Source organism: Panthera leo, chromosome A3 (genome assembly GCF_018350215.1).
Source record: "Panthera leo isolate Ple1 chromosome A3, P.leo_Ple1_pat1.1, whole genome shotgun sequence".
NCBI lineage: Eukaryota > Metazoa > Chordata > Mammalia > Carnivora > Felidae > Panthera > Panthera leo.
In genome coordinates, this window is record NC_056681.1 from 108,506,448 (window position 1) to 108,529,801 (window position 23,354).

Consider the following 23,354-nt stretch of genomic DNA (forward strand, 5'->3'; position numbering starts at 1 on the left):
ATTTTTTCTATTTTTTCCATAGTGACTCCCATGGCCGTAAGAGCCGGGTGTTTGGTGGTAACTGGAGGGAAAATGAAGGGCAAGAGTGCACTGGTTGTGTGGGTAGGTTGTTTAAACCTGTGGCTTATAGGCAAATAGTCTCATCACAGATTTTGAAAGAAGTTATAATGACTGTAGGTGAGGCATGAAGAGGAAACGCATTTTTAAATATTTTAGGTACAAAAAATGGCAGAACAATTCATAGGAGGCATTAATGACTTCTCTAGGCTGTAACTAAAAGATCGTATGATTTACCTCTTTAGAATTCTACAGAAGAGAGCTCTCATTTTCCCAGGGAAAAACTGAACCAGTCTGACCTCCGTTCATGGCCATGATCCAAGCAGTTTATATAATCTATCTGGGAAACTGGAGATTGTTCACATCTAACCTGGCAGTTAAAAAGGACCATGTTTCATGGAATTATACATGCTTAGCTCCTCCCTGTGGTTTAAAATATTCTGGGGCATAGTAATGTCAAGATAACCCCTTATTCTGTCATGTCTTGTAGCTTTAAATGATTCACCTCAGTTTTGTTTACATAATACTTACACATTCAGATATTTGAAAAGAATAGACAGTGAAAATAAAGTCTCCTTCTTACCCCTGCACCCTGGCTATGCAGAGCCTCTCTTGAAGGCAATCGCTGCTGTCAATTCCCTTTTTTTTTTTTTTAAGATTTTATTTTTTTAAAAGTAATTTCTACACTCAACATGGGGTTCAAACAACCCCAAGATCAAGAGTTGCACGCTCCCCCAAGTGAGTCAACCGGGCGCCCCAATGTCGCCAATTTCTTAACATGGGTTTTAATACACAAGAACTGATCAAAACTGTAGCAGAGCCCCATTTCACACTATTCTGACTGAGACAAGAATGCTCCCCGTTATGACATACATGAAGTCTTCTTTTATCTTTAGCAATATCTATCTTTGTAGAAAGAATCTACGAAAAAACTGAAAGACAGGCGTGTAGAAAAGGAACAAAGGAGCCGCTTCCAGGAGCCATGATGATGGCTGCACATATTAGAAAGTGTTACTTGATATTCCAAGGGCTTTTTTCCAACTTCTCCTCTTCTGAAAATAACTCACTTTCCTTCTAGAATAAATAATTCAATCATCTAAATTATAGCCTAGGAATGAGCACCTAGAATATTTTGGATGCTTTGATTCAACCTGGCATTATGTGAAGTCTGTGATGTATGCTAATAAGAAAATGCTATTTAACATTCTCAAGAGATGTTACTAAGATGGAGGGCAATAAAGCACACGTTAGATCACTACAATCCAAGGAGATCGATTTCTTTTTCTCCCTTTTAAGAACATTGGGGGATAATACTTTCCTCATCCAGACTGCCCCAAGAGGCACGGACTTATAGAGACAACTCCACCGTATTAATGCCCTCACAAAATCAACACTTCCATGCCTAATAAGACACCAGTGCTATGGCACTATTAGGTATTTACCCAAAGGATACAGAAATACAGATTCGAAGGGGCACATGCACCCCAATGTTTATAGCAGCACTGTCAACAATAGCCAAACTATGGAGAGAGCCCCAATGTCCATCTGATGAGCGGATGAAGATGTGGTCTATATACACAGTGGAACATTACTCAGCCATCAAAAAAATGAAATCTTGCCATTTGCGACAACATGGGTGGAACCAGAGTGTATTATGCTAAGTGAAGTAAGTCAGAGAAAGACAAATACCATACGGTTTCACTCAAGTGGATTTAAGAAACAAAACAGATGACACATGGGAAGGGGGAGAAGAGAAGAGAGGGAAACAAACCATAAGAGACTTTTAAGGATTGAGAATAAACAGGGTTGATAGAGGGGAGGTGGGTGGGGAATGGGCTAGATGGGTGATGGGTACTAAGGAGGGCACTTGTGATGAGCAGTAGAGGTTGTATATAAGTGATGAATCGCTGAATTCTGCTCCTGAAACCAATATTGCACTGGATGTTAACTAACTAAAAAGAAAAAAAGAAACAAGAAAAGACAAGACACTGGTGCTTCCCAGCGGTCATGCCCTCAGGGCACACATTTCATAAGAATTCCACAAAGACACTTTGTATTTTAAACTCTATGTGACCCTTACATCTAAACGAACACTGATAAGGAGCGAGAGCAGTCATTGTGTGTGTGTGTGTGTGTGTGTGTGTGTGTGTGTGTGTAGAGGTGCAGAGGGAGGGCCATATGATAAGGCAGAGATGGAAATGAGGCGATAAAAGCAGAGGCTGACAGCTTAGCGTCTCCAAAGCTTTGCTGGCTCTGATATTCTAGGACGTAGGTCCAATTCTTCGACGCCACTGGGCAATTTTGCACCAGCCAAGTAATCTCTTTGTGATTCTGTGTCAGCCTGGAAAATAGTTATGGTACTCACAGAGAGAGAGGTGACTCAGCAAAATCATTCTAAAGAATCCTCTTTTGTCACTTGTCAACTCTTGCCTTGTGACTGAAGATCTGAACCCCCACCAAAGAAAACCAATACTCAGTTTTCTGTTAACTTCTAACCATGAGCCATGTTATGTATCTAAAGAACCAAACAGATAGAAGAAACACACACCTAAAGGAAAACCTCAAACCTCTTCTCTAGCAGGCTGTGCCCACGCCCCTACCACGGAGCAAAGCGTACTCATTTTCAAGCAGTTTCCTTTTGCCACCTTTATTTCAGACCTCACCTCCTGTCTAGCTACACAGTAGGGCCAAGATGGCACTGCAGACCCTTTCCTTTGCTGAGATCAAACTGCAACTGTAATTTTTTTTTTAATGCGACTATCTGGCTAATGTCTAACCCCCCAGCTAAAGTGCAAGCTCCATGAGGGTGAGGACCTTGTCTGTCTCGCTGAGTGAGTTGACTGAATGAACAGCTTGTGGATGCATGGATTAATTCATGATCCTAATTGCCCATGGAACCCCATAAAATAAAAGTTGGTCCTACTTGGGAGACCTCACTGCTAGACCATGAGTTGGTCTTCTGCTTGGTTGGTTCCCGAGCAGCCAGCCCGAGCTGGGCGCTTACACCAGACCGGGTGGCTAAGCCGTCTGTACCCACTGAGCCATGTCGAGGAGCATTTCTCAGACAACCAGGGCTCAAGGAGAATCTGATGAAGGAGAGAGGTAGAGGAGACAGGTCTTAGATTGTCCTACAGAAAGAACACAAGGCAAGACCTGGAGCCACACCCCCTCTAGCCAGCTTTTTCCTCTCCTGCCCTGCATACCTGGCAGTTCAAAGATCGCTCCAGGGTTGCTGGGGTTTTATCTTACCCTGAACTATTTTTTTTTAATGTTTAATTATTTTAGACAGAGGCAGAGAGAGAGAGAGAGAGAGAGAGAGAGAGAGAGAATCCGAAACAGGCTCCAGGCTCTGAGCTATGAACTCACGAAACTCTACATCATGACCTGAGCCGAAGTCAGAGGCTTAACCGACTGAGCCACCCGGGAGCCCCAGACCCTTAACTATTCTAAATTAAGGCAAAGCCTGAATGGACAACCAGAGACCAAGTCCTACAGCTGTTTCCATTCATGTGTCTTTTTCCGAACACAGGATGGAAACACAGTGGGTCTGCCGGTTGTAAGCACTCCTCGCGGTGATGAGGGTGACGAGCTCGGGTACTCGCCCTGGATCCTGGCCACCTCGGGGGCATATGCGGGAGGGCTGGGGACCCGGGGCCCGCCCGCAGCCCGGGACAGCATTCAACCCACCTTCCAACTCTGCAAAGCCGAGCACCACATCTGACGCCCTGCCCTGCCTGTCTTTGACCTCCAGGGCCGTAATGGTGCAGCCCCAGGAGATGATGTCCACTTTCAGCACGTCTGACTGCAGCTGGAACTTCTCCACTGTCCCTGCCCCTGAGGGCAGGTCTCCGAACACGGCTCTAGTCACCGAAACCATGGGGAAAGCGTGGGGCGTGCAGCTACTCCCAGCCCTTCCGACTCTGCCTCCAAACCTGGAGCCGGAGAAGTTTACTGGAGAAGGGCGGGACACGGCCCAGACTCCTCCCCTTCCTTGCCTGGATTTGGGGAGTGACCGCTCCTGCAAAAAAATACCTTCTGGCGACTTTCTAAACCTTTCCTTTGCCTGAGGGCCACAGGAAGGCAAAATTTCCAAACGGGGTTTTCCTTTGCTAACTCTGGCTGCATTGCATGTTGGGAGTGGTAGTCTTTGGAAAGTGAAATTGCATTTTGGGGCCTGTAGTTTTCCTAAACCCAAATGCTGAATCTGCAGGATTGCGGGGGCGGGCGGGGTGGGGGGGTTTCTCCGGCTCCCGGTTCTCAACAGGCAGTGAGCTAGCAGTTCGTTAACTTTGGTGGCTGACTTTCAGATAAAATGCTGGAAGATGCAGAGCGCAGAGTTAGAGAAAGATGAATGTTGGGGGAGATTCTGGTTTTAAGTTAACTCGGATCCAGAGGAGAAAGAAATACAGAGATGATTTAGAGAAAGGCGTCTCTGCACACTGGATTCATTATATTTGTCCCACACAGTGAAAATTCTAGACATGTTTGTGCTGGAGCCACTGCCCAGAGGCTTTCCTGGCTGGTGGCCTGGAGTAGCAGCCTGGACAGGGTCAGGTGTAGTTACACGGAGGTGCTCAGAGGCAGCCTCTGACTTTCTTTTCCTCAGGGGACTGGGGAAGGGTCTTGAGGACATACCCCCATCTCGTTCCTGAAGTCCAGAGTTCCTTTAAAAAGGGATTGGGGGGGGGGGGGGGGGAGGGCCTGGGTGGCTCAGTCGGTTAAGCGTCCGACTTGGGCTCAGGTCACGATCTCGCTGTTGGTGGGTTCCGGTCCCGGTTTGGGCTCTGTGCTGACTGCTCAGAGCCTGGAGCCTGTTTCAGATTCTGTGTCTCCCTCTCTCTCTGACCCTCCCCCATTCGTGCTCTGTCTCTCTCTGTCTCAAAAATAAGTAAACATTAAAAAAAAAATTAAAAACAAAAAAAGGGATTAAGGGGCGGTGGTGCCTGGGTGGCTCAGTCTGTTAAGTGTCTGACCAGCTGAGGTCATGATCTCACTGTTGGTGGGTTCCGTCCCGGTCTGGGCTCTGTGCTGACAGCTCAGAGCCTGGAGCCTGCTTTGGATTCTGTGTCTCCCTCTCTCTCTGCCCCTCCCCACTCACGCTCTGTCTCTCCCTCTCTCTCAAAAATACATAAACATAATTTTTTTTAAAAAAGGGATTAAGGGAGTATTTATTGAGGTCCCCCTAAATGTCACGTACTATACTTTTATTATTTCCTTTCCACAAGCAGAAAAAGGTTATAAGTAGGTACCGATGGGAGAGGAAAAGGCAAGCAGACCATTTAATAACTGTCATCCTTTCGAGTGCCTCAGAATTTTGTGAGATTTTTCAAGAATATATATTTCCAGGCCCATCCCTGGAATTTCAGATTCTGTGAGTCTAGGGCAAGACTCAGGAATCTGTCTTTTTCACAGGTTTCCTGGGTGATTCTAATGCAGATTACCTGGGACCAGACTTTGAGAAGTACTGCTCAACTGTTGGGTGACTAATCTTAGATTTTTTTTTCCTCCAAATAGACTCTGATGGCATAAGACTAAGATAGAGCTCCTAAAGGCCTTAATAGGATTGCCAGATGAAATATAGGAGCCTGTGTACTTCTTTGCGAAATGTGTCAACTCTAGACAGTACTGGGCCCAGGAAGAGAGAGGATGCTGGAAGCCGGAAGTGTTTTACTTGATGGCCTTCATACTCCTCTGGGCTTGACACTGCTTTTGGTTCGGTTTCTAGGTACTTCAGAGGGGTTCCAACTGGACTGTGGTGGGTGCCAAAATGCATCTCTGATTAGGAAATTAGGAGAACTGGGATTGTGTTCCTGGAATCAGATGCGAATAAAACATAACTGCCTCTCAGCCCTTTCTGTCTGTCGTTTGAAGGAATACTTAGCATTCTTGCCACAAACCTCAATTCTCATTCATGAAGCAGGGGAACTGTGGTAGCAAAGGAAAAAGAGAGCTTGCAACAAACAGGCTTTAGTGAGGCGTCACACATGATAACAAAAAGACCCAAACAAGTCAAATTACAGCCTGCGCCACACTCACACAATAACCGATAGCACTCTTGCGTGCTGCTTCATCAGAAATTCTCATAAACTCTGCAATCCTCATCAACCCACCTAACATTTGCGGCTGATTCATATACAAGCCCTTTCGGCAATGCTGTGTTAGCACGGATGTCTCAGAACCTCTTCTTCTGTGGGCAGGAAGACGGCATTTTCTTTTCTCAGCCTCCAGTTCTCAATGTTCTGCCAAGCTCATGTTGTCACAGAAAGAGATGAATGCATTTGAACGGCCAAAGCCAAGTGTCACTAGGGGAGATGTTGTAGCTAGGCTTGGTGGAAAATGAAACATACCATGATGTGTCTCAAAGATGTAAGGAGTACATTTCATTTCATTTCCCTTTCACTTTTAAGGGCTGAACATATTGTCGTAAATAGGACTACCTTGTGCTAGGTCAGCCGTCGGGCTTGAACCTTGACTTTTCTTACCAAAATATCCTATTCTCCGAGTCCCACAGTGATGCTCTAAAGGAATATTTGTGCACTTGGGGCACCTGGCTGGCTCTGTCAGTAGAGCATGCAGCTCTTGATGTCAGGGTTGTGAGTTCAAGCCCCACGTTGGGTGTGGAGCCTACTTAAAAAAATAAGGTAATATATATAAAGGAATATTTGTGCACTTAAAAAGAACGGAGGAAGAAGCACCCTAAAGGGAAGGAAATATTCTCCATCTCCAAGGTTGGATTGGGTCAGAAGCCAGGTAGTGCCTTTGAAAATGAAACATCCTCAAATTTGAGGAAGTATTTCTTTTTATTTTGGGGATGAGAACTGGGGGTGAGGTCATGAGGTAAAGAGAGAAGGAATTGTGACATTGATGTCAAGAGACGTTACTTAAAGCGGCGCCTGGGTGGCTCAGCTGCCTAAGTGTCTGACTCTTCCGCGAGGGTCATGATCTCACAGTCTTGTGGCTCTGCTCGGCGCTGACAGCAGGGATCTGGCTTGGGATTCTCCCCCTCTCTCTGCACCTTCCCTGCTCACACTCTCTCTGTCTCTCTCCAGATAAATAAACAAAACAAAACCAAAACCAACAAACCAAAAAGAGGAGTTGCTTAAAGTGGGTACCTTTTCTTTCAACCTGAGGACTCAGGGTAGACAGGTAAAAAATGAGGTCAGTTTCTCTTCTCTACTGGAAGTTAGTCCCCAAAGCTGAGTGCGTGGGGAGCCAGGAATGAGGAGATCTGAGCCCTTAGACCCTGGACTCCACCTTCTCATTCTACAAAGACACTGCATGTGTACTATTCCTGGGATCTGTCAGATCTGGGGCCCATGGAGACGGCTCCAAAGCTTTAAGCTGTTGACAAGATGCCTAACTCTCTGAGCTGTAATAATAAAACCAACTCATGATATCTCACAGTTTGTCTATAAGGAGACCCAGAATAGATTCTCTTCTGTTGATAAGTTACCATCTTCCTGTTCTCTTTCTCATTGCTCTGAACTCGGATGGCATTTATTGTCAATTTGCTTCATTGGGTGCTCAACTATGCAATATCTTAGATGGTTCATTATCTGCCCAGGAGCACATTTTGTTGTTATTGTTTACTTAACGTTTGGCTCCCAAACTCCATATTTTGACTCACAAATTTTTTGTGACGGAAACAACACTAGGTTTCAGAAGAAATCTGGGAGCCAGGGAAACCTGGAAGAACCTCTTCAAGTTGACAAGAGGCAGAATTCTTCATAGTTCAGGTCAAGTCGATTTCATCATTAATTTTGGAGCAGCTGCTGGGGAAGGCATTATGGGTGCAGATGAGAAGCTGTTGAGAAAGACGGATTAAATTTTGCTGTATGACGTGCTCATTGGTCAAATATTTGAGGAGTATGTGCCAGGCACTGTGCTAAGCGCTGGCTGTACATTGATAAGTAAAACATGATCCTTGCCTTCAAGGAGCTTACAGCTTAATATGATATAATGCTCATCTCTGTCTTCCGTAAAACCTGCAATAAAATCTCCAGAGTTCATTACCAGTCAATGCTGGGTGAAACAAAGCACTGGGATCGGCCTCGAAGTAGTTGTAATTTAAGGGTTGCCCAGAGATGTTCAGTCATACTGGGATTATTTTAGAATTTCCTAGAAGCAAGCACAGGAACTGGCAATTTTAGATGCTCAGTAAATAACTGTTGAATGAATACATGATACATTCATATTTACGATGCTGTAGTGGAGAATTGGCTCTGATATCAGAAAACCTGGGTCCGAAAGTCATCAGAACTTACTGGTCAGGCAATTTGTTCAACCACTCTGAACTTCAGTTTCCTCAACTATAAAATGGAAATAATATCACATGAATGGCCCATCCAATTATTATTAATTATTACTAGTAAATATAAAGTGCTAAGAATGAACTGGGCACCACGATAAGCACTCCTATGAGTCAGGCACCATTATCTGATACAGAAACTGAGACTTACCAAGGTTAAGCAACTTGTTCAAGGTCACATGGTTAGTAAGTCAGGAAATCAAGATTTGATCCTGGGCAGTTTGACTGCAGAGATAGGAGCATTTAACCACTTCCTTATATGCTGCCTGGTATTATGGTCAATGGGGAACCTGGAGTCCAAAGCAGCCTACAAATTTGAACACATTATGCCAGGGCAAAATGCTCATCTCCTAATTTTTATGGTAATTACAAGTTTAAAAAATTAGTTTCTGGAATTAGGTCACAATGGGCTCAAGACGGCATTGCGTTCACTTACTGTAAGTACAGAAGGGTCCAAGGAGAAGAACTAATCCTTGGCAGCCATACACTCTGGAAACGAGGCACCCATCACCTCCAGATCTATTACGTTGTCATTTGTTGATTTGTTATTATGTCTTCTGCCAAGAAAATGGAAGCTCCACGAGAGTGAGAACTTTCACTGCTATATTCTAGTAGCTAGAACAGAGCAGTGGATTGCTAAAAAATATCTGTTGATTGAGTGTTTGAATGCTGGAAAGGATGGGAAGCATCTCTCATACACAGCTGGTAGAAGTCTCAATTGCTAAAAACCACTTTGGAGGACAACTTGTCAATATGTAATCAAGTCTGTTTGCACAAAACTCAGAAACAGCCCATGACCCAGCAACTCCATTTCTTGGAATATACCCTGGATGATGTTTTGCATATGGACGTAAAAATATTTATAGCAGTATTATGTGTAAGAGTCAAAATTTGGAATCAACCTAGAGTCCATCAATTGAAACATGGATAAAACAATTTTGGTATACGCATGTAATGCAATGTGACGTAACAGGAAAATAAATGCACTAGATACTCCATAGGTCCTCAGGCATAAATGTCATAATTATAATGTTAAGGAAGAAAAAAGCAGTGCAGAAGGATGCAAATATGTCATTTACATCAAATAATAAACCTTGCAAAGTAAACTAGATCTCCCTGAATTTAAGTCATTAGTCCAGGGTCATTTAGCCTGGGGGGTTATAGAGCTAGGATTTTAATCCACAGCACTTTCCACTGTATCATCCTGCCTCAGGTAAGCATTGATAGCCAGATATGTATTAGACCCCCGTAGTGCTCTGGAAACCCTATTGACTGATCTTTCCTTAGTTTGAGTGAATGTTATTGCCAAGGGAGTGGCTTGGGGGAGGATCTCTTTTCTCTGCCCTTCCCCCCTTTTGATATGAATAATAGATGTTTAATCAATTTCATGTAAAGCACCTTCAAAACAAGTCCCTCATACATTCCCTTTGGCTCGATTGTGGCACCTATTTATAGAAATTCTAAAGCCACAACTGGCCTGAGCACATTCCTTGGTTTTATATAGACTGGATAAACACTTCTAGTTGTCCCTTGTGACAACAATACTTTCAAGAGTCAGAACTCTTTTAATTCCACAAGTTATAAATCAGCTCAAATTTGGCTTAGGCAATAAAGGGAAATTATTGGCTAACATAGTGAAAAGCCTGTGGATGAATCTCCCTTCAGGCATGGCTGGATCTGGGCTAAAACTACGTCAACAGAACTTGGTTTTTCTCTTCCTCTTGTTCGGTTTTCCACTGTGTTTGCCCTATTTTCAGACTGTTCTTTCTACCTATGATTTCTAGCACCTCCAGACTTACATTATCTTACAATAGCAGTCTCAAGACAAAGCAAGCTTCACATTCCCAACAGTATCAACAAAAGTCCCAGTGTTGAGTCTCACCCAGTCCTGTGCCTTCTGAACCAATTGCCTGGTGCTTGGTGTGGTTGAGTCAGCCTCACACAACACTATGGACTGGGGCGTGGGGAGGGGTGATTATCCAAGGGACAATCTAGATGCTATTCCCAAAGTGAGAATGGATGCTGACCAGGCTAAAACAAGATTTGCCCACCAAAAAGAGTAATGGGTAATTTCATTAGAGAATTGTGAATGTGTTAGAAATCAAAAATAAGAAATAAATGCACTGGGAATTCTTGTAGAGAGTTCAAGCATTTAGAATATTTGACACATCAAAGTACCTGCGTCTCACAAAGGGCTTTCAGCATTCTGTCAGTCGCTCGGTAGCAGGTGTTGCCACATCCTTGCTTCTATTCTTGTTTTATCTTTGTCGGCCTCGGTCTCCTAACTAATGTGGTAGTGACGCAAGCTTGCTTGAACCTTTCTCAACATCTTCAATTACCCTGCTGTTTTTCAAAGGACAAGAGCTGCCAACATTCGAGAAAGAATGTTAACTCGAATTCAGCCTAGCCTGAAGCAGATTCACCCCTGCCTTGTCTGAGAACAAGGCGGATCAGGGAATTGCTCTCCGAGTTCATCTGGACTCCATTCCTCATAATATGGAATCTTACATCAAAAAAGCATGGCTGAATATAATTCTTGGCAGAAAGTAACATTCAAGCACCTAAAACATCTACAAATTATCTTGCTCGAATAAATGTGGAGAATTTGCTCTTGTGAATTTGCCAACCTGATTAAGTAACCTTTGGTTTACTGCCTTCAGTATCTGCTAACCAGTCATAGTGTGATCTTCATTCTTCTATGACACTTGTTCGAGAGGTCCCAAGTAACATATACTTCTTATTTTTATAATTTCTTGCTTTTCCATGATCACATTTGGCTCAGCTTGAAAGATAAATTTCTCAAAAGATGTAATAAGCACTTTTTTTGTTTTGCCAAATCAGAACTTTGAAAAGTTACTCTTTGATTTGTTAGAATTAGGTTTGGCTGCCTATAACAGAGATCCAAAATAACAGTGGCTCAAGAGAGATACAAGTTGATTTTTTCCCCTAAAAACAGTCCAGAGGTAGGGATGTCAGGATCTGGGATCGTACCCTACTTGCAAATTGATAAATTACTGTTTCATGGAGGCTGACAGAAGACACAGATTCCTGGGTCTGAGACAAAGGATTTCACCACTCACCGCATAGCAAGCAGCATGTGTATCCTGCTGGTGCTGGTTCCCTATGCCCTCCAAGACCCATGGAGGTTACAAGGAGGAACCAAGCTGGGCATGACACATACAGTGGGTTTGCATTACAACTGGGATCTACCACTTTTATAGTGAGTGGTAAGCAAGCCTGCTCTTTGTCTGGGAGAAGATGAATCTGCTCACTGGAAACTCAACCCCAAGAAATGGTTGCCTAAAGAGTGGTCAGGGCCTTGGATTCTTAGCATCCTCAAAAGGGGTGTTCAGGGATGCTCAAGGCCTTGGTGGATTGCTTCTCTCAACAGGTGGTCTGGGGTTAGTATGGCAGTTCTGCTCAATGTGGTCATCTGGCACGTAAGTTCCCTACAGCTTGTTGCTTCACTATCTGAAAGGTGTGGCCTGAAGTCCGCTTAGCCAAGGAGGTATGCCACCGTGTCAGGATGGAGGAGAGGAGGTGAGGACAGGGAATGTTGGAGAAGAGGCAGGCCTCTTGTATCCCCTTTGAGGATACATCCTGAAATTTCCATACGTTACTTCCCCTTATATCACATTGGCCAGAAGTTATTCACTTAATCATATCAGACTTCAGGGTAAGTTGGGAAATGTATAATCTTGTTTTCTAAGGGTTCTGTTAATGTAGTATAAAGGAGAAGATATTGGAGCAGTCTAGCACATTCTTTTCTAAAAGTTGATAATATTTCAATAAATATTTTCCAGGGACCTTGTAGGGTTGCTAAAGGTCACTTTGTGCGTCCCATTCTTTGCACACAGTGAAAATCTTGAGCCTGTGGTTTGGACGTGTGTTAGCCAGACAGCTGTGAGCACACACGGAGGATGGGACTACAGGTGTCAGGTACACTTCAGGTACTGCCCAAGGTGAGAACACAAAGGAGTCGTAGGAATTCCAGGGATCTGGAAGAAGACAGGGATATTAGTCCAGATGATGGTGCCTTTGTGAGCGTGGAGCTAAAATTCCAAGGATCAAAGTGACGAGGTCTGAAATAACTCTGCGTGGAGAGGTTCGTGTCCAGAGGGTGGGTGGTGCAGGGTGTGGTCTGTTGTGATGGTGATGAGTTTTTCAACGGAGGAAGAGCTCAAGCCACATAGGATTTCCCCTAGCCCTCCCAGAACTGGCTCCCCTGGAAGACGTGGAGAAGTCAAAGTTAGTCAGCCACATTACATGGGCTCTTTGTATCTTGAAACAGGACTCTGAGCCAAAGTTGGAGGGAGGGTTTTCAGGAGTCAGTGTTGACCCAGTGTAGTCACAGGAAGAATTTCCTGGGAGCAAGTGACTGGGCCACTACACCAAGTAGAACCCAGCTGAGGTCCCTGGGGATGACCTTGAAGCTGGCAGGTACTCTCCACTAGTTGATGGTGGCTCTGTGGTATAGCCCTCTAGTTCCTGGGGAGCTCTCTTTCATGGAAGACTTGAGCCTCTGCTCCAAGTAGAAGCACTTAGCTAGTTCATTCCACTTGGACTTTAGCACATAGGGCCTCTGTCATGTCCCTCAATTTTGTGCCACCTTTTACCAAATTGACCATGACTCCCTCCCTGCATGTGGGCAAGGCAATCATTGACCAGGTAACTTTGTCCTAACAGGGTCTTAGTAGAAGAAGTCTCGTCAAAATTTACCACATATTAAAAAAAAAAAAAAAAAAAAAGATGAAGAATGAGGGCCCTCTGAATGGTTTCAGGTATGTCTAGGAGGTACATCAAGATGGGTGGCATTGACTGATAAAAGAGTAAGGCTTCTCTGGGAGGAGAGGGAAGACAAGGCAAGGAAGGGAGGAGAAAGATCCTAATGGCAAATACTGGAACAGCAGTGCAGCTGAGACCTCACACGTGAAGCCAGGATAGGAAAGCTTATCAGCAAAGCCTTCACCTGGACTCCTGGGGGCATATTCTGGTGGAAATGGCTGAGAGAATTGATTGTAGAAATTTGGGGGCATAAGGAAAGGCTTGATGACTGATAAATAGCCGAGAGGAACTAGGGCAAAGAATCTAGCTAGATGGGAAGGGTCTGGCAGACATGTGAGCCTGGCTCAAAAAGTCAAGGGGCACATCAAAGTGGTGTCCAGCCAGAATCAAGGTGGTCAGTGAGTCCATAAAATGATTCCAGAAAATGGACTCGCACCCTGTTCTAGAGTGAGACCTTTCCCTGGCCTGTTGGAAATTGTCCACTGTCTGTGTTGTGGATTACAATCGGCAGGTCGGAAGCCTGGAGGGAAATTCGGCCCTCCTTAGAGTAGGTGTGAACAGGGAAAATTTAAGCCTCCCTTCTACTCGCCTTCAAAAGGCTCACGCTGAATTTAGGTCAGAGAATTGCAACAGAATTGGCCATTTTTTCTGGGCTTAACCACATTCTATAAAGAAGTGTGGTTGTACAAGGGCCAGGTGAAGTCAGAAGATGAAATGTGACAGGGCCCCTGTGTGGTTTTTTTCTGACACTTAATGTGTCATGTTTTTACATATACCAACCGATTCTATGACACCAATTGGGCGCCCAACGATTCAACTCAATTCTGACACCATTCACTTAGAGTTTGGGTCACATCTCATGAGTCAAAGGGCTCAGACCCATAGGACTGCCTCCATGTCACACACCAGTCGCAGATGTGTACCCAGGCTGCCCATACTTCTTCAAGCCTGACTATAAATGTGGGAGGTTTTGCGAGCCCCCTTCAGATTTGATAATGTGCTAGAATGACCCACAGAATTCAGGAAAACACTTTACTTAAGTTTACCAGTTCATTCTAAAGTTCCTTATAATTCAGGAACAACCAAGCAGAGGAAATGCATAGGACAAATTCTAGGGGGTAGGGGTGAGGGCTGGGGGTTGGCGCAGAACTTTCATGTTCTTTCCTGCTGTGCCATCAACCAAGTGCATGAATGTGTTCACCAACCTGGGGGCTCAGTGAACCTCCCCTTTAGGGTTTTTATCAAGGTTTCACTAGGTAGGTATGGTTGATTAAACCTCTGGCCATTGATGATTGAACTCAATTCCTACCCTTCTCCCCTCCCAGGAGGTCGAGGGGTGGGGCTGACAATTCTAACCCTCTAATTACTTGGTTGATTTTTCTTGTGACCAGTTCTCGCCCTGAAGCTTTCTAGCCTCCTACCACAAGAGATTGTCTTATCAGCATAAAACACTCATCACTTAAGACACTCTTCTCACTTAAGAGAGAGTCCAAGGGCTTAGGGAGCTTTGTGCCAGGAACTGGAGACAAAGACCAAGTATTTTTTTTTTCAAGTCTTTTTTATTATCCCACAGCCCCCAAGTGGGCCCTACCACCCACTCTGTCTTCAGGGAGTAACCAGGTCAAGGAGGAGGAAACTTTGGTACACATTAGCATATTCTGGGGACCTTATTAAAAATATAGAGTCCTGGGTCTGACTCTCAGTGGCTCAGTGACTCTCAGTCACTGAGGAAGGGACCTCCTGGGTATCTGTATTTTTAATAAACTCCCTAAATAATTCTATGCTCACTGGAATTTGAGAATCATGAGCGAGGGTTTCCTTGAGTCGTCTCCCTCTCCTCCAATCATGCTGAGGGAAGAGCCCCAAGTCTGCCCTCAGGTTACAATCTTCCCCCGACTAAGGACAAGGAAGAATTACAGCTGAGTACAGAGGACCCCGAGGTGAGGCCAATCTTCAGGATCCCGGAGATTCTGCCTCAGGTTAGAATCAGAAATTCAGAAAAAGGAATCAGAATTAACACTGGGCAGTGCCTGCTGTGTGTCAGGCGGATGTGCATGCGAGTCTATCTGCCGGAGAGGTAATAATCCTTGTTATTCTCACGGTTGAGAAAATGGAGCCTTGGGGAAGACTATGGCTGAGGAGGCATGGTGGGTATTCAAATAAGGCCTGCCTAGCTCCACCCTCTAGGTCAAAATGGTGAGTAATGAAAAGGGAACGTGTGGAGCAGGGGTGGCTTGGTTGCGAGCTAGAGTCATGGCAGTACAGTACACGGTGTCAGTCACCCCACAATTACTGCTGTGGAAAGGGCAGCGCTGATAGGGCGGCTCTGCCCCACCCCGTGGGAAAGCTTCAGCCCATACATGTGACTTACTGAAGCGACTTACTTTCTCAGAGCCTTCCTGGGAAGTCACCATTCCTGCTGAATGTTTCCTGGGGTTTTACTGTTTTGTTTGTTGTGTTTGTTTCTTTGTGTGCTGGACTTGAATCCTTAGGGCAGAGCCCAGCCAACGGTTCTAGAAATTACCGGAGTCTCTCTGACATGAAGAGTGTGCCCTGGACGGTCCCATGGGTGGAAGGCTGCATGAGGCCTGCTGGGAAAGCAGCTCTTCTCTACAGGGTTGGTGTAGAGGCAGACAGGCTAAATATGAAAGGTGTCACCCTAGGCTTTAGGAGTTGGCCAAGGTCAAATCCAATAGGAACAGTGGGGAAACAAATAGGAGAAGGAATATAAAAATCGGCAGCCAGAGGGGCGCCTGGGTGGCTCGGTCGGTTAAGCGTCCAACCTCATCTCAGGTCATGATCTCATAGTTTGTGGGTTCGAGCCCCACGTTGGGCTCTGTGCTACAGCTCAGAGCTTGGATGGAGTCTGCTTTGAATTCTGTGTCTCCCTCTCTCTCTGCCCCTCCCCCACTCATGCTCTGTCTCTCTCTTGCGCTCTGTCTCTCTCTCTCAAAAATAAATAAACATTAATTTTTTTTTTTTTTAAACAGCAGCCAGAACTTTAAGAGCAGGTCAGAGGGAAGTGCACCAGGTGATGGGAAGAGGGTCAGGGATGAATCATCGAGTGAACGGCTTGGCCAATACCCCTGCACTGTCTTGTGGGGCCGGCATGGGAGCTTGGAGGAAATACGTGCACCCCGCTGGACTGTGTGCTTCTTCCACGGAGGTGCAATCCCAAGCAGGCTCTGCACTGTCAGTGCAGAGTCCAATGCAGGGCTCGAACCCACAAACTATGACATTATGACCTGAGCTGAAATCAAGACTGAGCCACCCAGGCGCCCTAAGCCCATTCTATTTCTTTAAGGCAGGAGGGGTTTCCTTTTCCAGGACCAGTCTCTAGTATGAAAGAACTGATGACAATGAATTAATAATCAAGGGCCATTTGATGAGCACAGATGGGGGCAAAGAGCTGGGGCAAAGAGTTACCTCTGGTGACCAGATTGCTGATGTCCCCAGATTCAATGCCACCCATGGATAGCCCTGGATATAATCTGCCAACGTGGGTATGTTTGACTCTGCTTTCTTGGTGCTTCTGTACCACACCTGCATAATTTAACTTGTGTTACTACTGCGTCTTGCATAGAAGATGGATTTTCCGATTATTTTGTCCATAATTGCTCCGGGTTTCTCTGGAGCTCCTACCTACGTGGTTAGTTGTTGTTGGTGGTGGTGATTAGCCAAATGTCTAATTTGATTTAAAGCATGGTGGGGCACCTGGGTGGCTCAGTCACTTAAGCTTCCAATTTCAGCGTAGGTCATGATCTCGCATTTCCTTGGTTTGAGCCCCGTGACGGGCTCTGTGCTGGTAGAGCAGAGCCTGGAGCCTGCTTCAGATTCTGTGTCTCCCTCTCTCTGTCCCTCCCTAGCTCGCACTCTGTGTCTGTCTCTCTCAAAAATAAACATTAAAAAAAAATTTTAAAAAAAAGCATGCTGATAATTGGGTGGCTTTGGGTGGACTAGAAGATAGACTTGAGGCATATTAAAAATTTCAAGAGCTTATTTGAGTAAAAGTCTACTCGGATGGGCAGCCCCAAACTGGAGGCGGTTAGGAGCAAGACTTTCCCAGAGAACAGGTGGAAGCGAAGTAAAGAAATTATTGATTGGCTATAGTCGAAAGCCAGTTGGCTGTGATTGGCCGTCCTTATGTTTCAGTTTCCTAACCTGGAGACATTTATAGGCTTAGATTTTGGTTCACTTACAGAGGCTGCCATTCAATTAGGGCCACCTCAGTGGCCTCCTTGCTTAACTAATTTAATAGGTATGTTAATATTGTAACATACCTATTACTACTGTAACTTCAGATAACCTCCCCCTTTGCCGGCTTCTTTCCCTAATATGGTAAGCAGGTGTATGGAGAAGAGGGAGGGGTGCGGCTTAGGAGTCTGTCACAGCAGGAAAAGCCACCATCTCAGGCTGGGGGCCCTTTGCCTCCTCTGCTGCCTTGTCCACCTGTTTGCTACGTGCTGTGCTGGTTCCTAAGCTGCAGCCTCCGGCCGTTGACAGGTGGCCCTTTACACCCTTAGCAATGCCTCCTGGGAACACTGACCCCCCTCTCCCTTCCAGACTTTGCCTCCCCTCAGCTACCTCTGTGGACCCTCAGCCTCTGCTTTTTCCTCCATTGGATCCCTGCCCTGGGGGTCCACCGCAGACTCTTCAGGGGGTCTTTTCTTTATTCGGTTCCTAATCCTTTCTGAAGTAGTCTCCAGGTAGCCTCCCTACCTACAGCCCCCAATCTCTTTTTCTTTCTAAAACATCCACACGATCCTATCACTCCCTGCCTTCAAAACCTCTAAGACCTTCTATATTCTGCAGGATAAAGTTTAAGAGACGTAGTCTGGTACACAGGGCTCTAAAGGATTTGGTCTCAATCTGCTTGGTAACATCATCTCCCCTTCTCCAGCCTCACGCACCCATCTAGCACACCATGATCTTTCATGCCTCTGAGTGTGTGTATTCTGTCAGACTGGAACTTTCTTTTCTCTTCATTCTTTAGGGCCTCGCTAAAATGTTTCTCTGTGAAATGTTCTTTTCTTCATCTGTGCACAGATCTCTAGTATGGCACGTACCTTATTAGAACTATAAGGAAGGTAAAAAAAATAAAAATAAAAATAAAAAATAAAAAATAAAAAATAAAAAAAAAGAACTATAAGGAAGGTAAAATATTTTATTTTATTATTTTTTTAAATTTTATTTATTTTTGAAAGAGAGAGAGAGAGACAGACAGACACAGAGTGGGAGTAGGGGAGGGGCGGAGAGAGAGGGGGACACAGAATCCGAAGCAGTCTCCAGGCTCTGAGCTGTCAGCATAGAGCCTGATACGAGGCCTGAGCTCATGAACTGAGATCATGACCTGAGCCGAAGTTGGATGCTTAACCGACTGAGCTACCCAGGTGCCCCAGAAGATAAAATATTTTAAATTAAACCTTAAGGTTTAAGCAAAACGTGATTCTTCAATAAATTATAAAATAATTTGTACCCCAATTAATTATAAATGTTTTTTTCTGTGTATAAGAAGTATCACCTGGCCATTAAAAGAAAACCACTTCAGGGCGCCTGGGTGGCTCAGTCAGTTAAGCATCCGACTTCGGCTCAGGTCATGATCTCACGGTCCGTGAGTTCGAGCCCCACGTCGGGCTCTCAGCTGTCAGCACAGAGCCCACTTCAGATTCTCTGTCTCCTTCTCTCTTTGCCCCTCTCCTGTGCACTCTCTCTCTCTCTCAAAAGTAAACATTTAAAGAAAAAACCACGTCGACACTGGCATATTTACATAATTTTTAAATAGGAAAGTCTCACAATTGGCTGGTCAGAAGTGCTTTTGGTTGCAAGTCACACGATACCTGTTTGCAATAGCAAAAGCAACAGTAGGTTAGCACAAGAGGGTTTCCTTTTTCTCATAAAATGAGAAGTCCCAAACTGAGCAGTCCAGCACTGGTACAAGAGAAATGCTGACAAGGACCAAGGCTCTTGCAGTCTTTCCACCCCACCTGTCTTGGCTTATGGGCTTTTATCCTCATGCTTGTCACTCCGTGTCCCCAACTGGCTGTTCCACCTCCAGGCCTCCTGTTTGCTTTCTAGGCAGGAAGAAGAGGGAAAGGCCACAGGGATGAAAGGAGCACCGCCAGTTGCATCTGGAAAGGGAAACGTTCCTGGAAACCTTAGGTAAGAGAGTTCTATCTGCATTGCATTGGCCAGAACTGAACCATCTGTCCGCTCCTTACAGCAAAAATGCAAAATCGGGTATTTTGCTTTCTAGCGTCTTGTAGTAGGAAAAGGCAAGCGAAGAGGACCCTGTGAATGGCTTTGGGGCTAATTCTAGCGTCTGGCACGGGGCTACAGTATTCATGAGATAAATTGTAAGGAAGGATCATGTTGGGAAGTGGAGGGAGAGTGGGGTGGAAGGTTAGGATATATTGGACCCAAAATCTCTGGTGTGTATGGTGTATATTCACACCTGTGCAGCCACCGCCCAAATCTAAGGTTGGAACGTTTTCATTATCCCCAAACTAAACCCCCGCCCCCTAGCACTCACTCTTACTCCTACTCCCAACCCCCAGGACTAGGCAAGCATTATTTCACTGAGAACAAGTGTTTAAAAGGATGATTTTCTGGGGGTGCCTGGGTGACTTAGTTGGTTAAGCATCCAACTTGTGCTTGAGTCATGATCTTGGAGTTCGTGAGTTCGAACTCCACATCGCGCTCTCTGCTGTCTGCGTAGACCCCACTTGGGATCCTCTGCCCCCTCTCTCTCTGCCCCTCCCCTGACTGTCTCTCTCAAAAATAAATTAACAATTAAAAAAATAAGAGGGTGTTTTTCTGCTAGAAAGTCAGTAGAAAGCATTGTAAAAATGAGCTTCCGGGTAGTTACATAGGCTTAAACATATCATGAAAGGCAATTCATCTGCGGTGGTAGAGTCTTTTGTGAAGGAAATGATTCAGTATCTCACTCGGTGAAAGCAGAATTTCTAAGCCCCTCATCCCTTTCCTCATTTTGTACGATAGATCATGCTGTTTTCTAAATCTTGTCTGTTTTATATTCCAAACTTTCTTACAGTAAGTGAGATGTTTAAAGACATAGAGTAGATATAAAGTTACAAACTCAAAATTCAAATTCAAAATCTCACTAGTGGGAAGGCTTTAATTAAAGAATACAGGGGTGGGGGGCCTGGATGGCTCAGTCGGTTAACCGTCTGACTCTTAGTTTTGGCTCAGGTCATTTTCTCACGGTTCGTGAGTTTGAGCCCCACATCTGGCTCTCTGCTGTCAGCACAGAGCCCGCTTCGGATCCTCTGTCCCCTCTTTGCCCCTCCCCCACTTGTGCTCTCTATCTCTTTCAAAATGAATGAACAAACTTAAAAAAAAAATGCAGGGGTGCCTGGGTGGCTCAGTTGGTTGAGCGACCAACTCTTGATTTTGACCCAGGTCATGATCCCAGGGTTGTGGGACTGAGCTCTGAGGGCTTTGCACTGAGTGTGTGGCCTGCTTGAGATTCATTCTTTCTCTCTCTCTCTCTCTCTCCCCCTCCCTCCCTTTGCCCCTCCCCCACTCGCCCTCACTCTCCCGGACATTAAAAAAAAAAAAAAAAAAAAAAACCAACCCTCCCCCTCCCCCAAGGCCTGAAGAAGTCAAACAAGCTGCTAATTGATTGCGATAACTGGAGGCAGGTGCCGTTTCTTGTCTCCTGGAATGGGTGCAGCCTGTCCCACTTTAAATGCAAGAGATGATATCGTTTATCTACTGAAATGCAAACAAGCAAATGCACCTAAGACTCAAGAGTAATTGCTTTCATTCTTGTGTGCAGCATTCCCTCTAACCGTCTCGTATCTTGCTCTGCTTGGTACCTGTTGTATCTAGATGTGAGAGAAAACAGGAAATGAGGCAGGTAGTTAGCACAGGCAAACCACCATCACCTAGGGGTTCCAGGGTCAGGGCTTTCTTTTTTTCTTTCTTTTAAATTTTTTAAAATGTTTATTTATTTTTGAGAGAGAGAGAGAGAGCGCGCGCACGCATGCAAGTGGGGGAGGGACAGAGAGAGAGGGAGAGAGAATCCCAAGCAGGATCCACACTGTCAGCATGGAGCCTGATGAGGGGCTTGATCCCATGAACTGTGAGCTCATGACCTGGGCCGAAATCAAGAGTCGGATGTTTAACCCACCAAACCACCCAGTAGCCACTCCCTCCTTTTTTTTTTTAATTTTTAATGTTTATTTATTTTGGAAAGAGAGAGAAAGAGACAGAGTGAGAGTGGGGGAGGAGCAGAGAGAGAGGGAGACACAGAATCTGAAGCGGGCTCCAGGCTCTGAGCTGTCAGCACAGAGCCCGACATGGGTCTTGAACTCAAAAAATGGTGAGATCATGACCTGAGCTGAAGTCAGATGCCAAAACAACTGAGCCATCCAGGCACTTCCTGGGGTCAGGGCTTTCTGATCAGAGGTTTGAGGAGCTGTGCAGAAAACCAGAAAATTTGTGCCAGGTAACACTGAAAAGAGAAAATCTGTGCAACAGAAGTGGGGGGAACATTTCCATGAGCCAGCTTTTGATATGGGGTTACATGTCACTTAAAGCAGAGATCTTACCCCAGAGGACCGCAGATTTGAATGTTGTTCCTTTGGTTTCAAACACAATCAAACTACCTAGTTTCATTTCCTCTTAGTTATTTTATTTTATTTTATTTTATTTTATTTTATTTTATTTTATTTTATTTTATTTTATTTTATTTTTTACCCTTTATTACCATCATTATAGCAGAAAGACGTTTTGTACCAGTTTGCCACTAAAAGTGGTATATGGCTACATTAGCTTTATGCTTATTTTTATCTTATTTTCTGAGATTTAAATAAACCAACCGCTAAGTGGGTGCTTTAAAAACCAGTAATTTCATCTCTGAAGAAAAGATAACTCCCTATTTTAAAATCTTTTTTCCAATTTAACAAGTTTGTAAATGAGAAATATTTCCAGTTTCTAGAATTGCATGGGCTTCTTAATAAGCATTGTTTTTATTCTCTGCTATTTTTATTCTTTTGTTATTAAATTTTTGAAGCGCGTAAAAAAAGGGTAGAGAATAATATAATAAATACTTAAATTTCAACTATTTCCTTAAGAAATAAAATGTGACAAATAAAATTGGACCTTCTGTATATCTTTTCCCTAGTGCATTCCCCATTTCTCCCCACAGGAAAAAAACTTTAAGATGTGTCTTTATAATTGTGGTACATACCCATGTAAACTTTGTTTAAAACAAGACAAAAGGCCCCAAATAGAGCTGTTGATGCTAATCCCCACATCATGAAACTGAGACAATTATAGTTTTGGCTGTCCTAGGAATGGAATCCTTTTTTTTTTTTTTTTTAATTTTTTTTTTTTTAACGTTTATTTATTTTTGAGACAGAGAGAGACAGAGCATGAACAGGGGAGGGGCAGAGAGAGAGGGAGACACAGAATCGGAAACAGGCTCCAGGCTCTGACCTGTCAGCACAGAGCCCGATGCGGGGCTTGAACTCACAGACCGTGAGATCATGACCTGAGCCGAAGTCGGACGCTTAACCGACCGAGCCACCCAGGCGCCCCCCCCTTTTTTTTTTTTAAGTTTATTTCTTTTGAGAGAGAGAGTGTGTGTGCGTGGGGGCATGAGTCGGGGAGAGGGGCAGAGAGAGAGAGGGAGACAGAGAGGAAGAGAAAGAATCCCAAGCAGGCTCCATGCTGTCAGCGCAGAGCCCAAATTGGGGCTTGCTGCCACAAACCTGAAATCAAGAGCTGGGCGCTTAAGCAACTGAGCCACAGGCTTCCTTCTGTAACTTTTTGTGTGTTGAACTTCTATCAGTGGTTGAAGTGAAAATACGTATGTATTTATTTATTTATTTATTTTTTATTTTTTAAAAAAGTTTTTTAATGTTTATTTATTATTGAGAGACAGAGAGACACAGAGCACGAGCAGTGGAGGGGCAGAGAGAGAGAGAGACACAGAATCCGAAGCAGGCTCCAGGCTCTGAGCTGTCAGCACAGAGCCCGACGCGGGGCTCGAACTCACAGACAGCGAGATCGTGACCTGAGCCAAAGTCAGTTGCTTAACCAACTGAGCCACCCAGGTGCCCCTGTATTTATTTTTTAAAAAAATAGGTATTTATTGTTGCAAGAAGAATATACTGCAATAATTGATGATTATAAGAGCTGTTAATTATATATAAAAAAGTAAGAACTTTTTAACAGT

At 44.6% G+C, this 23,354-nt stretch overlaps 1 protein-coding gene across 2 annotated transcripts in view; it reads right to left on the reverse strand.

Moving 5' to 3' along the window:
- Positions 1-23,354, reverse strand: part of GALM (galactose mutarotase) — a 116,061-nt gene that overhangs the window by 49,560 nt on the left and 43,147 nt on the right. The window contains exon 1 of one of the 2 annotated variants that reach the window (XM_042933215.1): positions 3,745-4,162. The exons of the other annotated variant lie outside the window; for it this stretch is intronic. Coding sequence (XP_042789149.1) covers positions 3,745-3,934 — 190 coding nt within the window. The 5' untranslated portion in view covers positions 3,935-4,162. Of the gene's footprint in view, positions 1-3,744; positions 4,163-23,354 lie in introns of those variants that run through there. 2 annotated transcript variants of the gene reach the window in all.